Source organism: Myripristis murdjan, chromosome 15, assembly GCF_902150065.1.
Source record: "Myripristis murdjan chromosome 15, fMyrMur1.1, whole genome shotgun sequence".
In the NCBI taxonomy this organism is placed as follows: Eukaryota; Metazoa; Chordata; class Actinopteri; order Holocentriformes; family Holocentridae; genus Myripristis; species Myripristis murdjan.
Window position 1 is genome coordinate 1,009,396 of NC_043994.1, and position 18,090 is coordinate 1,027,485.

Sequence of the window (18,090 nt, forward strand, 5' to 3'; positions counted from 1 at the left end):
ATCAAACATGCAAATAAAATTAAGGATCAAAACACAACAAATACATATAAAACCAAATTCAAATAAAATCATGCATAAATAAACAAAAGCATGCATAAACACTACAAATAAAACCATAAAAACACTTCTGCCCTGTGACAAATACATTGGAGACTAACAAGGTAACAAGACACACCTGGGAAAGGGGCAGGAACACAAGACTGACCAGAGGAAACAGGAATGGCTGAGGGAAACTTGGGGGTGGGAACATGATGAGTCAAACTCAGGGGCAGGTGTGTGAAACTGGGAGACCCTGCGTTCCAATACTCATACTATCATACTATTTAGTAGGGAAAAAAAAGATTTAGTATGTCCCAATACATAGTATGTCAGCTGCAGTATGCCAAGAGTATCAGGATGTTCTACTACATCCGGTCAGATTTCGCAGTATGGATTTCAGCATGCTGCTCTGGCCATTCTGACCCACAATCCTTTGTGCAGCGGACGTTACGTCGCACTGACTTGAGTTGTGTGTACAAGCCACGCCCACATACGGACGATAACAAAACACATATATCGCACAAAACTCGCTCAGTGACAGCAGCAGCGACAGGAAGACAGAAGATCAGAAATATGACAGAGGACAGTGCAGTGTGAAACAGCACCGGCATTTTGACAACAACATTCCAATGTGGCGCTACGGACGGCGGCGGAAGTGAGCGAGAGGGTCAGAGGTCAGGGAGGACGTATGTAGTGTGTCCCAATAGTATGCATATGCATGCATATTTCATACTAAACTACATACTTTGTAAGGGCAGCTGCAGTACCTACTAAAAGTAAAAAGTATAAGTATGCGATTTGGAACGCAGGGAGAGAGGGCACAGGACACCAACACAAAAAACACAAGGAAAAACTGGGAGAAACAGAAAACAGTGTCCAAACAAAGGATCCAAAACACAACCATGACAGATGTATTTAGACACAACCGAATATGTGTTATTTATAAGCATATTGCTGGCTTGGTACAACACTGGTACAAGATTCTTACCATTTTTGAGGAAAATCTACACTGATGTCCTGTGATGTTTCTGTTCCCCAATTCAGTGCATTTTTTTCCTCAAGATCTGTCATCATCTAAACCAGGCCTGTTGATTGGTCTGACCATATTTTTGGTAAGAAACCAAACAGGTTGAAGTGTTGCCACACTGGTTTTGTCAGTCAAACTAATTTAATCTCATCAGACTAGCTGACTGTGTGCCAGGCTCAGCACTTTGGGCATCTGTGCAAATAAATTTGACGCTGCTTCACTGACATGTAATCTCCACAGCACCACAACACTACAGCAACGACCACTTGCACCAAAGTTGATGACCAATAACTCCTTTTCTAGGGCTCTATTTCACTGAGTCGTCTGCCCCACATTTCCATTGTAGCTCTACAGTTGTCAAAGTCTGATATCAGTCCAACTGTCTCTCTTGAAAACTCTCTTTGAAATGTCATTCTCAACCCTTTGGAAATCTCTTGGAAAACTTTTTAGCCTACAACACAGTTAAGTGTGTGTGTGCATGCGCATATGTGCACTTGTGTGTATAAACTGGACTTAAGGAGTGGAGCTGTAGAAAGTGGCTGCTGGCTAACAGAGGGAGAGCGGATTGGCCCTGGTTGAATGATTTCCTCATTCTTTTTTTCCCTCGTTTTCTCTCCCTATCTCTCACACATGCACACACACTCCAGTTGAGCATGCAAAAGCCCCTAGTTATTCTCTTGCTTTCTGCATGCCTCTCACAACCACTAGTTTCTGCCTTGAGCAACTCATTGAACCCAGAGAGAGAGAGAGAGAGAGGGAGAGAGAGAGAGAGAGAGAGATTCTGAACTGCCTGGTTTACCTTTGTCAAACACCAATATTGTGGTATCTCTACAAATCAGGGACGCTGCCAGGAATTTTGGGCCCTATGAAAACAAAAAATATGTATTTACTCGATGATGGTTTAATTTAATTTAATAAATTTTATATTAGTTTTTACCTATTTTTGGGGGCCCCTGTCAGGCAAGGGCCCTTGGAATTGTCCTAACATTCCCCCCATCTACGGCGCCCCTGCTACAAATGGAGACATCAGTGGAGTAATATACCCTACAAATTTGAGTATGCACAAATTCATAATTCAAATTATAGAGAACATACCATAAAACCTGGGCTTCTATTTGCTTTAATCATCAAAAGCAATTGACCTGTATTTGGGGCCTACGTCTATTTGGGGCCTGTCTGTATTTCCTTTGGCACAAAATTCTTGCTCAGAAAAAAACTAGAAAACATAATCAAAAGACACCTGAAAATTAAGGATATAGAAAAATGTATCTCAAAGTCACAAAGCCTGAGACTAGTTTTTCTTATTCTATCTTCATCTATTTCACTTGATTACACATCAAACCCACATTCTGGAAAGAAATCACATTGACATAAGTATTCCGACCCTTTACTCAGTACTTAGTTGAAGCCCCTTTGGCAGTGATTACAGCCTCCAGTCTTTTTGGGTATGACACAACAAGCTTTGCACACCTGGATCAGGGGATTTTCTGCCATTCACAGGATCTCTGGAGCTCAGTCAGAGTGACCATCAGCTTCTTGGTAACCTTTCTTACTAAGGCCCTTCTCCCATGATTGCTCAGTTGGGCTGGGCGACCAGCTCTTGGAAGACTCCTGGTTGTGCCAAACTTCTTCCATTTGAGAATGATGGAGGCCACTGTGCTCTTGGGAACCTTCAGTGCAGCAGATTTTTTTTGTAGCCTTCCCCAGATCTGTGCCTTGCAGCAATCCTGTCTCTGAGCTCTGCAGGCAGTTCCTCTGACCTCATGGCTTGGTTTTTGCTCTGATATGCATTGTCAGCTGTGAGGCCTTCTATAGAGAGGTGTGTGCCTTTCCAAATCATGTCCAGTCAATTTACTTTACCACAGGTGAAGTGTAGAAACATTTCAGCAACCATCAAGAGAAATGGGAGGCACCTGAGCTAAATTTCAAGTGTTGTTGCAAAGGGTCTGAATACTTACATAAATGTGATTTCAGTTTTTCCTTTTTAATAAATTTGCAAAAAAAAAAAAAAAGCTGAAATTCTGTTTTCATTTTGTCATTTTAGGGTCCTAAATGTAGATTAATGATAAAAATGAATTTAAAAATTGTAGCATCAAGCTGCAACATAACAAAAGTGAAAAAAGTGAAGGGGATCTGAATACTTTCTGAATGCACTATAAATTAAAATTACAGAATTTACCAACAATGGCACAAGACTGGATACCTATTTTATGGCTGGGCCGCTGTTTTGACCTGTATTCCATGAACAGCAGCTGTACTGAACAGCAGATTTCAAACCCTGATTACTTATACAGTTAATAGTGCCATTGTTTTATATGATACAGACAGTAACCATTGCAGCAACACATCATAGTGGTCCATGTCACTGTGACTGAGGAATGGCAGAACTGCATCAGTGTTGAGACACATAGCTACCTTAGAATGGAATCTTGATGTTTGCCTTGGCCTTGGGTGCTTTAACACGGTGTGTCAATGTCATTAACTTTTGCAAGAACATTAACTTTCACAACACAGTTAACATGCTGGCATTCACAGTTATTCATTACAAAATGGCTGTTCAGTTCATCAAAAAATGAGCATGTTCAAAAAATACCGTTCTTTTAACGTGTTTATGCACAAAAATGACCATCACAGGGGGACTTAAAAGACACCCACTCAAATAAACAATCATGCAATCACCTCCTTGGAAAAATTACTGTAGGACTTTTTCTCATCTGCCTCCTCCTCTGCTGAAGCACTTTTAACATTTTCTCATCTTTTGCCAAATCAAACATATTGGAGTAGCCAGCAGCCGTGGAGTAACCGTCCAGCTGGTTACCATAAAGCTGACAGCTTCACATTATTACAGTTTGAGGTCGATAATGTGTAGCAGAATTTTCACAGCCCAGAATGGTAGACAAATGTTGATCATCAATGGCAAACCTATTTTCTTGTGTGGTCTAAGCTCTCTGCGCTGGTCCTCAGGTACAACAGTTAGCATGTGTCTGAAGTAGTACATGAGGACAGCATGTGAAAAGAAGCTGCCAGAAATGATAGCAAACTTCAGCAATCTACTGAGCACTCTGAGGTGGCTACTGCTCCTCTGGCATGGACTGATACAAGAAGTGTAGCAGGTACAGTTATACACAGTAATTTGAGCAAAACTATCATCTGTGTGCACTCAGTAATCATATGTGCATTTTAATTTTGAAAGTGACATTTGTAAAGTGATATTAAACTTATGTGGGTGGATTCACAGTTAGCATTTGGAGCATCCAGCCAGTATCCAGCACTCAGTAACAATGAGAGGAAGAATGCACCACTACTGTTCTGCATAACACCTAGGGGAAATATCACATTTTCCCAAGATGGGTGAACTATCCCTTTAACCTCAGCCAAAGTTTAGGCATCTTAAACCTAACCCTAACCCGATCTTAAATAGTTACCTAACTGTAATCATAAAATTAACCCCAACCTTCACCAAAATTGTTTTAATTGCCTAAACTTTTCCCTGTTTCAGAATTCAAGATCATTCATTCATTCATTCATCTTCTAAACCGCTTATCCTCACTAGGGTCGCGGGGGGGTTGCTGGAGCCAATCACAGCACTCATAGGGCGAAGGCAGTGAAACACCCGGGACAGGTCGCCAGTCCATCGCAGGGCAGACAGACAAACACTGACATTCACACACACAATTTAGCTTCTCCAATTCACCTGACCTGCATGTCTTTGGACGGTGGGAGGAAACCGGAGTGCCCGGAGGAAACCCACGCAGACACGGGGAGAACATGCAAACTCCACACACAAAGGACCTTGGGTGGGAAACGAACCCAGGACCTTCTCACTGTGAGGCGACAGTGCTGAATTCAAGATCATTTCTAAAAAAATGTTAAGAGTCTGTGGTGAGTAGCCTGTTGATTTACAGAATATGATATGGAATGATACATGTTGTCTATTACTGCAGGGAGAGTTATTGAGCCCATGCCGGTGCAGCGGTTCAGTTCGCTGCAGCCACGAGCCTTGCCTCATCAAATGGATCAGTGAGAGAGGAGCCTGGAGCTGTGAACTCTGCTACTACAAATACCACGTTATCAGTATCAGCACCAAGAACCCGCTGCAGGTAACATACACTCTGGATGGTAAGCTGTGTATGTGTGTGTGTGTGTGCATGCGTGTGTGTGTGTGTGTGTGTGAGTGTGTGTGTGCGTACATGCGTGTGTGTGTGTGTGTGTGTGTTTGTTTGCTCTAAAATCCCAAGCACCCGCACATGCACATTTGTGATTCTTGACTAAAATGATTAGGCTTGGTGTTTTTATGTATGTACACTACTCATAAAAAGTTAGGGATATTCGGCTTTCGGGTGAAATTTCAGGATGAACCTAAAATGCATTCTAACCTTTACAGGTGAACTTAATGTGACCTTCTGTAAACTTTTGAATGCACATGTCCAACTGTTCAATGTTTCAGTACTTTTTGCACAAGTTGCTGTTCTCTAACAAGGAGTTTAACGGCAAAATTCACATCAGGTGTTTGATGCTCCAGCTCATCGAAGTCGTATCATTAGGGAATGGCTGCTGGAGACTGGGGTACCTCAGATGGAGTGGCCTGCACTTTCTCCAGACCTGAATCCCATAGAAAACCTATGGGATCAGCTGAGTCGCCGTGTTGAGGCTCGGAGCTCTGTACCCCAGAACCTCAATGTCCTGAGGGCCGCCCTTCAAGAAGAGTGGGATGCCATGCCTCAGCAGACAATAAGTCGACTTGTGAACAGCATGAGACGTCGTTGTCAAGCTGTAATTGATGCTCAAGGGCACATGACAAGTTATTGACACTGACATTTTTTGTTGTGGTATATCCACCACTGTTGTTGGCTTTTTTTCAAGAAATTGTTTGAGATGAGGAAATCACCAGTGTATGCTTCTACTTAAATGCCCTACTTTAATGATATAATATCACTGTAGCGTGAACATTTTCCATTTTCCATAAATTTCACCCAAAAGCCAAATATCCCTAACTTTTTGTGAGTACTGTATGTCTGTGTGTGATTACTACAATGTTATATGGGGTGCTGTTCAAGAAATAAATCGGTTGATTGAGTGGTGAACTACATGGTTAAGTAATATACACTACTCACAAAAAGTTAGGGATATTTGGCTTTCGGGTGAAATTTACGGAAAATATAAAAAGTTCACGCTACAGTGATATTATATCATGAAAGTAGGGCATTTAAGTAGAAGCATGCACTGGTGATTTCCTCATCTCAAACAATTTATTGAAACAAAAGCCAACAACAGTGGTGGATATACCACAACAAAAAATGTCAGTGTTTCAATAACTTGTCATGTGCCCTTGAGCATCAATTACAGCTTGACAACGACGTCTCATGCTGTTCACAAGTCGACTTATTGTCTGCTGAGGCATGGCATCCCACTCTTCTTGAAGGGTGGCCCTCAGGACATTGAGGTTCTGGGGTACAGAGCTCCGAGCCTCTACACGGCGACTCAGCTGATCCCATAGGTTTTCTATGGGACTCAGGTCTGGAGAAAGTGCAGGCCACTCCATCTGAGGTAACCCAGTCTCCAGCAGCCATTCCCTAATGATACGACCTCGATGAGCTGGAGCATTGTCGTCCATGAAGATGAAATTAGGCCTGTGTTGTTCATGCAGGGGTACAATGACTGGATTAATGATGTTATTCAGGTAGTATGGGCTTGTCACTGTACCATTCACAAAGTGTAGGGCAGTTCTGTACTGACTAGACACACCTGCCCACACAGTAACACCACCACCACCAAAGGCTCGTCTGGTGACAACAGTGGCTGATGCATAGCGCTCTCCTTGACGTCTCCAACATCGTTGGCGGCCATCATTTCTGCTCAACATGAATCGGCTTTCATCAGAGAACAGCACTGAGGCCCACTGGTCCCTCGTCCAGCGTAAATGCTCCCTGTCCCATGCAAGACGATCACACCTGTGCCTGGTGGTGTGGTCAGGTACCCTTGCAGGTCGCCTAGCACGCAGACCATGCTGATGTAAACGGTTTCGAATGGTCTGACATGACACTTGGGTGCCTCTCACCTCCCTTAAATGTGCCTGGAGTTGGGTGGCATTCATCATCCGGTTCCACAGGGCACTGTTCACAATGAAGCAGTCATCAGTGTGGGATGTGGCCAAAGGACGTCCACTTCTATGCCTTTCTGTGACTCTTCCAGTCTCTCTGTATCTCTGTTGCAACCTGCTGATGACACTCTGTGACACTCTAAGCTCAGTGGCCACTTCCGTCTGAGAACATCCTGTTTGAAGCCTCGCAATGGCGAGGTGCTGCCGATCAATTGTTAGGTGTCGTCTTGGTCTCATGATGTCAAAATGTGAACAGCATGATGAGGAGGACTGTTTAAATACCAATTCTAATTGAACCAGGAAATTTATTGGTCGATTCATGGATCAAACACCTGTTGTGAATTTTGCCGTTAAACTCCTTGTTAGAGAACAGCAACTTGTGCAAAAAGTACTGAAACATTGAACAGTTGGACATGTGCATTCAAAAGTTTACAGAAGGTCACATTAAGTTCACCTGTAAAGGTTAGAATGCATTTTAGGTTCATCCTGAAATTTCACCCGAAAGCCAAATATCCCTAACTTTTTGTGAGTAGTGTATATTGGATTTACAGGAGACATATTGATTTGCTTACATATGTATTTGGTTTTATTGAGTGTGTGGGTTTCAAGGTTGATATCCTGGATATACTGCACCATATATTGGTCAATTCTGGTCTAACTGTTCCTCACAATTGAATACTGGAGAAGTGACTATAGACTGGGCTCCATTTGTCCGTCATGTGTTCTGTCTCAGCCTCTGCTGCCTGTTTTGGATGAAACCTGTGGGAATGGTGAATTTTGAGTCTGAGGTTAGGCATTTTCAATTGAAACCTGATTGTCCCACCTCAGAGCCACCAGCAGGCCACAAGGACAATGAACTTCATGCTCAATATCTTGGGCATGGTTGGGTCAAATCTGATGAACCTTTGGGAATGATGTGTTTTTATATTGATCTTCCAGTCAAGGCAGATAGCTGTCCCCCCAGAGCCAGGTTCTGCTCAAGGTTTTTTACCACTGTCACCCTGTGCTTGCTCATGGGGAGATTTTGGCTTTGGGGATTAGCCAGTATCTGTCGGGTTTTTGTAAAGCACCTTAACATGACCTCTGTTGTGATTTGACACTATACAAATACAACTGAATTGAATTTAACTCAGTAACCAGTGTCCACAAAATGAAATTGATTGGCCCAACACAACGCCATCATTGGTTTTTGAATCGCTGAGATTAAAAAACCAATACATCAGGCACTAGATTAACTAGGTAACTACATTACAATAACAGATTGGCACATTTGGGTTAAGTTAGCAAGAATGTTGGATCAGGCTCTCTCTCTCTGATTAGGTCTTATCTGCTGTCATGAAATTTTAATGACATCTAGTGACAGTAAATAGCAACTGCAGTTAATCTGAAAATGAATGTACAACAAGAGCATGTTTTACTTTATTCAGTCACTCTATTAAAGATGTTACCCCACATTTATGAAAAGCACAGTATTCTAAAAGCAATCTAAAGTATTTAGATTAAGTTAAATGACTTTGAGTTATTTAACAAAATATGTTACGGATTGTATTTTGGAGCAAGTAGTCAGTAATCTGTGACTAAAAGTAACCCTCCCAACCTTGCTTAGAGCCTTATTTGGGAATTTATGTTACTGTAAAATGTCCAGTGAGTAGTGTGCAGGGGGTGTGATGACGCACATTGTTTTTGGTGACAAGATACACCTGGGGAATTTGGGAACATGGTGGAATTGAGATGAGTATGTTATCCTTGGTTCACTAGCAAGGACCACACCAACAACAAGATACAATTGAATGATTTATTGCAAAGTGAATTGTGAACTTGATTGAAGGTTTTGTAGTTCGGCTGTGTGTGGGGAAGCTTCTTAGGGAATTCGCCGTAGCTCCCGGGCACGACAAACCCCCTCAGGACCCTACGAGGACAGGAGAGGAGAAGGAAGAGAAAACAGGGTGGGAGGGAGGGGTGCAGAATACGAGAGTGACAGAGGGGGAGAGGGTTAGGAGAATTTAAGCAAGAGGCGTGGTTGTGGTGTGGTCCTGCTCCTGAAACTACGCTAGATAGCTTCAATTGTGTTGGGGCTGGGATTGACTTAACCAGTCAGTTATTCCTCCTCTCTTAACAGGAAACACACTCACCTTTTCCCATACAGATAGCCATGGTGTCCATCTAGAAAAGGGGGACATGTTGTAAATTAATGATGTTGAAATCCGACCTCAATGAGACCAAGATCCTTACCCTGCAGTTCATGTGAACTGGCATGGTTGTCTGCACCAGGCTGAATGTTGAATTATGTTCAATGGTGCTACTATGGAGTTACAATGTGCTTTTCAAAGGTGGTAAATACTGTAACAGGTGCAGTGACCTTTGTTGGACCAGCCACCAATCCTGAGAAATAAGCTTTAGTGGATTATTTGAGTGGATTTCCTCTTCCCATATTTTTGCAGTCCTATATCAGAAGGCTCTAAAATACATAAGCCTTAGGCCACACACACAATTTTCACTGGTGCTGCTTTTCTTTGATTTCACCAGTGCTGATACACATTGTCACTTCCTGCTACTCTAACAGCCTCCCCATTGCTCCTTATCAGCTCGTTGGCCAACCTTTCCTCTATTTTCACTAACCTTTTCAGCAGCTTTTGCCACATGCCTCTAGTGACTCCTTCCTATCTTGTCACTTCTTCCTCTTCTTCCCCCTCAGCAGTACCAGGTCTTTCCTCCACTCCCCTGACAACTTGTTGCTCTGCCCCAGCGTCCCTGATTCCCGCTGTATGCTGATCTGACCTGTGCAATGCTTCTCCCTCAGGCTTTGAAAATACAGACTTATTTTATGTTGCACCACTCCCAACTGCACAGTTCCACAACTTGTGTAATTATCAAGCATTTTTCAGCATGGGGGATAAGATATACCATCCCAGTGCAGTTTGATTTTTCATCCCTGTACACATGTGTAACTGATATTTTCTGGTGTGGGGTTGTGGCAAAATAGGGTGAACTCAACGTCACATGGCACATGCCAACCCAAGCTCTGGTGCTGGCACAAAACCATTTTAATAAAACATGGTTTTGATGATTAATGGACGGTGTTGTTCCATACATGCCTTACTGGATCTTACCTGTCTCTGTGTCTGTCCAGTGGCAGTCCATCTCTCTGACAGTGATAGAGAAGGTGCAGATTGCAGCGGCAGTGTTGGGCAGCCTCTTCCTGTTGGCCAGCATCTCCTGGCTGGTCTGGTCCTCACTCAGCCCCCATGCACGCTGGCAGCGCCAGGACTTGCTCTTCCAGATCTGCTATGCCATGTATGGCTTCATGGACGTGGTCTGCATAGGTGAGAGAGAGAGAGAGAGAGAGAGAGAGAGAGAGAGTGAGAGTGAGAGTGAGAGAGAGAGAGAATATGTCATTCCACTGTATACAGTAGATTGAGGGACAGATCATTCTGAAGTTCTATGGAGTCTGACCACATTGTCTTCTCACTAAGAGCTAAACTGCTTTTGTAAAAGGTGAAGCACAAAGTCAGTGCACATATACCCACCACACATAGTCTTTCATACCTAGCCTCTTATTTGTGTAAGCACAATTTGGTGCATGAGTTGTGTTGTGTTCTTAACCAATTAATTCAGTAATTCATAATCCATAACTCTTACTTCTTATGCCATTGGTTTTTCATAATCCATCAAAATCAGACTTGCAGTGCATTGTGGGTATGTTTTCATGTCAAAAAATAGGCCAGTGAGTGGATATTACCAGTGTTAGAAGAAAGCTAGTATTGTAGCTTGGTTCTAGACCCATGAATTGCACATTCACTTTAAAAAGAAATTCTAGCGATTCATACAGGTCTGGTGTTGCCCAATTCAAGTGTGATTTCCCAGCTGAAAAACTAATCTGGCTAATCTGGCCATTGTAGGGTGGAGCAAAGAGTGACGATGTAATCAAGCTGTGCCAGAGCCAGAGATATGATAACGTCTTAGCTAACACTGGATAACAGCATGAGAAAATGGATGATAAAGTTAGAAATGCTTATTATATATATTACATATACTGTATTGTTTTAAATGCATTAAAGCTAAAAACACTCACAGTTAAGCAAAATTTTGCACTGAAGGGGAAAATGCTTTTTCCTGGTGACAGGATTTTGCATATGTGCAATTTAATTGATCAACTTGCCCTGCTGTAAAGGACCCCAGTCTGTTAGAATTAGCCTAGCTCTTTTCCAGGGAATTAGTTTCTGTTAGGGGTGTAAGGATACACAAAAATCACGATTCGGTACGTACCTCGGTTTTGAGATCTGATTCGGTACATTTTCAATACAGTATGGGAACAAAATGCGAAACATAAAATTGCTTTAATTTTATTTTGGTAGGAACTTTATTGTAACATTATACAAAATATAGAAAAAAATAGAATACTGCTGCCAAGTGCTGGTAATAAGTTTTCCAATAAATATTCTAATTATAAACAATATATATATATATATATATATATATATATATATATGTATATATAATATAGGTTTTCCAATAGGTACAATTTTCTCAAATAAACAAAAAAATATATATAATAAGTTTTCCAATCAATAAAATATTCTCAAAAAAACAATATATATATAAAATATATATTTATAAAAACTCCGATGGCAGTTGTTATAGCTTTGGCCCGATCTGAACTGCTAGGGAGCGGCTGCTTGTATGCCGCAGTCAGCTGTGTTTGCACTAGGGTGTTTTTTTTCTCGTACCAGAGATATTCACACTGGGATGACGCCGTTTCAAATAAAACAGCCTGTTTGTCGTGTTGCCATGAACGTACCGGAGCTCAGCTGAGCAATGTCGGCACACTGCCTTCATTTTAAACACTTGTCTTCGTCTGTTGCAATATTTGACCAGGAAGCCGAAGTGTTCCCAAACAGGAGATTTTAACGACAAGGGACGCTCTTTAACCTCTAGTTTATCGCTAGTGCCGGTTTTGGTAGCATTAGCGGTAGCCATGACGTCAGTGCTCAGGCTTCAGGTCACACTAGAGTTCTCATCGGGCCTGAAAATTAAGACCCGACCCGACCCGGGCGCGACTGGGCCAGCCCGAGGCCCGACCCGACCCGACTAATTAGCCGAACTTTAGGCCTGACAGCCCGATAAAGCCCGAAAAAAAAAAAAAAAAAAAAAAAAAAAAATCGCCAAATTCCCCATTATTTAGCAGAGCCGGTCGGCCGCGGCACCGGGGCACCATCAGTCGGTATCAGGCGGGCCATCAGGCAGCTCACCTGTCAGATCCGGCAGACCTGACGGGTGGGCGCGGTATCGGACGGTGCCGCGGCCGACCCGCCTGATACCGACTGATGGTGCCGCGGCATGTGCGGGTCAATACGGTAGTCTAGAAAACTGGAGATTTTTTTTTTTCTCGTGCGCCCCTAAGTAGATTGCGCCCTGGGCAGCTGCACTGCCCATAGCAGAAACCGTCCCTGCTGCCGAGTCTGCCAGCACAGCGGGATCCTGCTGCAACTCTCTCTCACTTGTTTGCGCTGCGCACGCACAGCTGGTCGTCTGTCTGTCACTGAAAGTTTAGCCTCCAAATCCAATCCAGTCTCTCACTCTCTCCACCAGTCACATAAAAATGAAACGTCATAATCAATAACACAACACATAGGCCTAATTCTATTTTTTTTATTAAAAAAAAAAAAAATCCCCCACAGAACCCGAAGCCCGACCCGACCCGCCCAATTCACGTAAATTTTAGGCCCGACCCGACCCGAAAATGTCGGGTCGGGTCGGGTCGGGTCGGGTTCGGGCAGAATATGAGAACTCTAGGTCACACACAGGTGTAGCTTATTATGCTTCTTCTTCAAGAGATTAGGCGCTTCCCCGGCGTACTGCTGCCCTCTATTGTTTTGCACGTGTAGCTGCAGGTGGATACGGATAAATGAAAACGAAACTTATGTTCCCCCACCTATTATACTCGTGTGGTAACTCACCTGTGCTGCACACCTCTGTACCGAACCCAACGCCCTGTATCGAAAACTTGCAATACGAATACATGTACGGTTACACCCCTACTATCTGTGGGTAGCCTGTTGTTAGTGTAGCCCTAGGCTAACAACAGGCGAGTCACTGAAGCTACCTCTGGAACAGAGCTAGAATGAGCCTGATTTCCCTGAATTGTTCATTCAAATGTTTTTCATCAACTTGTAAGCAATATAGAGCTCTTAATTTGTTACGACCTCTTTCATCAGCAGATTGACTTGGCATAAATAACAGTGTCAACATTCAGTAACATTGTTTTTGGTGGCTAAAGTTGATAAGTTAGACTGATTTGCAGCAGCACTGTAAACTGACCAAAGAGTGGCAGGACATGTCAGTCACTAGTGGTTTGTTAGTGTCATTCAGATACATCTGCCTACAGAAATCTGCTAACATGGAGATAATTTCAGTCTGAATAATAGAGTGGAAACATACATACACATACATCCCTGGCTTCACCAAGCTGTCCTGAACAGTGCATGAGATTTCATGTCACTGACCAAAACAGCCTCCAAACTAGATACATCAAGTGTTGTGTTTTCAAGTTTTGAGAATGGATTTGACCGGTGGCTTGCTTAAGTCTGAAACACACACAGACATACAGACAGCCACACACACGTACACACACACACACACACACACACACACACACACACACACACACGCACATACGCACGCACGCACGTGCACGCACACACACACTTACACCTACACACACATTTACTTAGGTCATTTTGGGGGAGATTACATTAGACTTACATTAGATTACAAATAGACTTACATTCATTTCCTGAAGACTTACCCTAACCTCAATCATAATGACTACATACCTAACCCTAACCTTTACTTGAACCTAATCACAGACTCCAAAAAGCAGCTTCTTCCGAATTGGGACTCGGCTTTTGTCTCCAGTTGGACAAGCTGTCCCCAATTACAGGGACTTAACTAGTCAAAAACAGACCCCCCCCCCACCCACCCACACACACACACACACACACACACACTAACCTGACTTTGATAGACAGAGAGAGAAGGACAAAGGGCATGAAAGATAAAGAAAGGCAAACAAACTCTTGAGTTTGTGTTTGTGTGTGTGTGTGTGTGTGTGTGTGTGTGTGTGTGTGTGTGTGTGTGTGTTTGTGTCTAGTCTTGATTGTCCATGAGGGTCCGGCAGTGTTTCGTATTTTCCACCGGTGGCAGGCGGTCAACCAGAGATGGAAGGTCCTCAACTACGATAAGGTATTGTGAATCAAAGGCACCAGAGCACAGATGAGTAGTCCTGGCCTTACTCTGCCTTAAAGAACTGCTAACCCGAAAAGAACTTCATCAGTGTGAATTTCAAAGGATTCAGTGAAGAATCTCCTTACCAAATAATGTTTGCTTTGTCTTAACAAGCATGACATTGCTACATCATGAAATACAATTTGTAAACAAAAGCCACAGGCTTGAAAATGTTTATTGTTAATTGGTGAGGAAATTAAAGATAGCCCACCACACTGGCTTGTGATATCATTTGAATTCCTTAATGTATTGAGTCCTGTTGTAGTTCATGATGACGTTGAAACTTGACTCTGTGTAATAGTGATGAACACCTATGAAAGTGCATTGAAAATGGGTAGACTGGCATATTTCTTATGGAATATCCAGACAGGTGACAAATTAAAGGAAAAGCCAACATTTTCAAGTGTATAAATAGTATTGGGTCAGTATGAGTCACCAGAAAAGCTTCAGTGCTCCTTGGTACAAATTCTCCAAGTATCTAGAACTCTGCCAGAAGGATGGAAAACAATTCTTCCAAAAGATATTCCCTCATTTGGTGTTTTGATGATGGTGGCAGAGAGCGCTGTCTAACATATCGCACCCAAATGTCCCTTAGATATTCAGCTGGGCTGAGATGTGGCGATTGTGAAGGCCATAGCATCATGATATACATCATTTTCATCCTTACCAAAACATGCCCTGTGGATGGGGTAATCCTGGAAGAGAGCACTCCCATCAGGATACAAATGTTTTATCATCGATCAAAGGTGATCACTCAGAATAACTGTGTATTGATTTGCAGTGAGTCTTCCCTCTCAGGGGACAATTGGAAAATGCTCTTTCCAGCATAACAGAGCCAGCAGACCCCCTCACCGTAAGGGTCCTGCATCCATTAGTTTTCCTAAAAGCAGCAGCACTGTTGTGTTTTGATGAAGTGAAATTGCATTAGGTGAAATGGTCTCTTCACCAGAAAATTGTCCCAAACATTTGCTTTACACAGCCAGTTATCAGCTCTGTGATTTATGAATGGCCACGACTTTGTTAGCAACAGAAGCAGAACATTATACGGTGGGTGTTTCAATCAAAAATTCAAATTTGAAAGTCGAGGGTTTTTGATTATATGTTGTGAAATCTTTAGTACCCCCACATGATTTTCAAAATGGTTTGTTGCAATGTAAAATGTGGGTAAACTGTACTAAATGGGCTTAGCTTTCAAAATCACTGGAATGGTCCTTTAACTGACATTCCTTTGCATTTTTCCATACAGGAAGTCAGAATTATCCTAGTTCAATGGAAATCTCCATAAGACTTGATTGTGGTTCTGTTCTGATTAGGCCCGTGACCTGGAGGAGCAGCAGAAACCTGGCTCCACCACCAGGGGACATCCGGCTCTGACTGAACCCCACACTGGGATCAGACTTCCGTCTGGGGGCCGGCTTGGAACAGAGCGCACCTCCCCTTCCACCTCCTCCCTGCTAGCAGCTGTAGCTGCTGCTGAAGCTGCTGCCACCTCATCGCTAAGGGTCACTGCTGTCGGCCAGATGACCATACAGCATCAGGAGGAGGAGGAGGATTCTGGGACATCACCTACAACAATGACGACAACATCAGAGTCAGAGCCTAGTAACAACACAGGAAACTCGTTGTCATCAGTTACGGAGCAGAACCGTAGCTACCGGTGGACGTACAGCTTGCTCCACTTGTTGGGTCACCGCAGGCCCTTCATGGAGCAGCAGAACCCAGAGAACCAGGGACTGGGCCCAGGCCCTGCACCCCCACGGCCCAGAGACAGCCATCGAGAGCTGGTCATGAGAGTCACCACAGTCTGAGGCTCCTGGAGGCTGGGAAGGAGCGAAGAACGGCGAGAGGAGAGAAAGCTGACATGGATGGTTGGAAAGAGGAGATAAAACACCATGATGTGACTCAGTGCCGAGAGACAACAGAAGCTGGGGCTCGGGTGCCTTCGACTGGGTTGATTCATGTTTCCTCTCATGACCACCAGCAAAGGAACAAAAGATTTGTATTGGCTTTGGATCAGGGTTCATACAAGGAAATCTACAAACTGTACATTTATTGCTCTGTGTTGGTTTAGATACCAAGAGGAATGAAATAAGGAATGGAGGGAGGGAAGATGGCAGGTCATCTTGTAAATCATAATGTAATAACTGATGGATGGAAGGGGTCAACATGTAATAAAACGTCCCTCTAAACTGGCTAAAAATGTAATAAAATCTGTTACAATAGTAAACTCTCAGATGTCAGGTATCATCACATTGCTGACCATTATGACTTTATGACTGATGACCTCATAAGGGGTGCAACATATTTTTAAAAGGTGATGCAATAAGTATAATTCTACTTATTCTTATGAGTTGTCATATTGATAATCAAGGCTTATTACATCATCAGTTCAAAATAGACCACACTGTCATCATGGTTTGGGGTTCACTGTGAAACCCTGGGCCTGTGGTCAGGCTTTCATTTTATTAACTTTAATTAATTCATTTTATTTATTTTAATTTTAAAAGTTTCAGGGGAATTTGGGGGTACTTTAAAAAATATATTTATAATCATTATAAACACTTTTATTACAGTATGTAACAAAAGTATACTTTTTTACAATTTTTCTGGTAAAGTTTTAATAATATTTGTCATTTTTTATGTCTTTCTTTTCTTTGATAATTTTTTTGATAGTTTCTTTTTTTTTGGTAAATTTTTTATATTCATTTTCTGTTAACTCTTTGCTCTTGCTTCTAGGTAATTTTCAGGTCATTACTTGCCAATTTGCTGATTCCCTTTTTTTTTCACATATTTTTGAGAGAAAACAAGTTAATTTGTTCAGGTTTCACAGGGTTAATATTATAAAGTGATGTTATTACTTTCATTACTGTTACATTTTCAAACATTTAAAGGGACGTTTTACTGTATTCTAATTGGTTATTACATTATGAGATGCTACAAGGTGATGGATGAACGGCAGAGCAGAGGGACAAGATGAAACCTTCACAGCCGGAGAGTACAACAGTACATTTCCCACAACACACAGCACAAGTATTTTCCTTTTCACTCATTGGCCCCGTGTTCTTTCTTTCTAAACCTAAACAGTTTGTGATGACTTGGGGATGTTTTCATCAGCATTCCTGTTGGTTGCCTCAAACCATCCTCTTCACACTACAACGGTGAAAGTGTGTATGTCTGACCGCAGCTTACAATAGCCTTTCTATATAGGGGTCATCCTTTAAGTCATGGGTTTTAAACCTGCGGGCCACAGCCCCCCTGGTGGTCTATTGAGGTATTGCAAGTGGTCCCTGACCCCATGCATTCAATAATTGATTTTGAATGCTGTAAGAGTGTCCATGTCTTATTTGTAAATAATCAAATGAATTCATATACAAGTCAAGGAGACTTCTCTGGAGGATGATTACAAACAGCACAGCATCCAGTCCAGTGCATTATTAATGTCTAATTCATTCCTGGCTTGCTTTTACATACACACATCCACCCAAAAATATTATCTTACTGACCACCATCTAAAAATTACAGAGCCCCTGAAGTGACATGGGAGGGAAGGGGAGGAGGGTAAAAACATGTAAATGCATTTGCAGGCTCTCGCAAAACTTTTGCAAGAAAAAGTCTCCTGATAAGCTCTGATCTGTTGAGA

General features: G+C 42.5%; 1 protein-coding gene across 1 annotated transcript in view; it reads left to right on the forward strand.

The window, feature by feature from the left end:
- The window catches only part of LOC115372858 (E3 ubiquitin-protein ligase MARCH4-like), a 32,263-nt gene extending 16,005 nt beyond the window's left edge, over positions 1-16,258 (forward strand). The window contains exons 2-5 of the mRNA XM_030071019.1: positions 5,011-5,166; positions 10,297-10,489; positions 14,317-14,408; positions 15,764-16,258. Of these exons, the coding sequence (XP_029926879.1) occupies positions 5,011-5,166; positions 10,297-10,489; positions 14,317-14,408; positions 15,764-16,258 (936 nt within the window). The remainder of the gene's footprint in view (positions 1-5,010; positions 5,167-10,296; positions 10,490-14,316; positions 14,409-15,763) is intronic.
- The last annotated feature ends 1,832 nt before the right edge of the window (positions 16,259-18,090 follow it).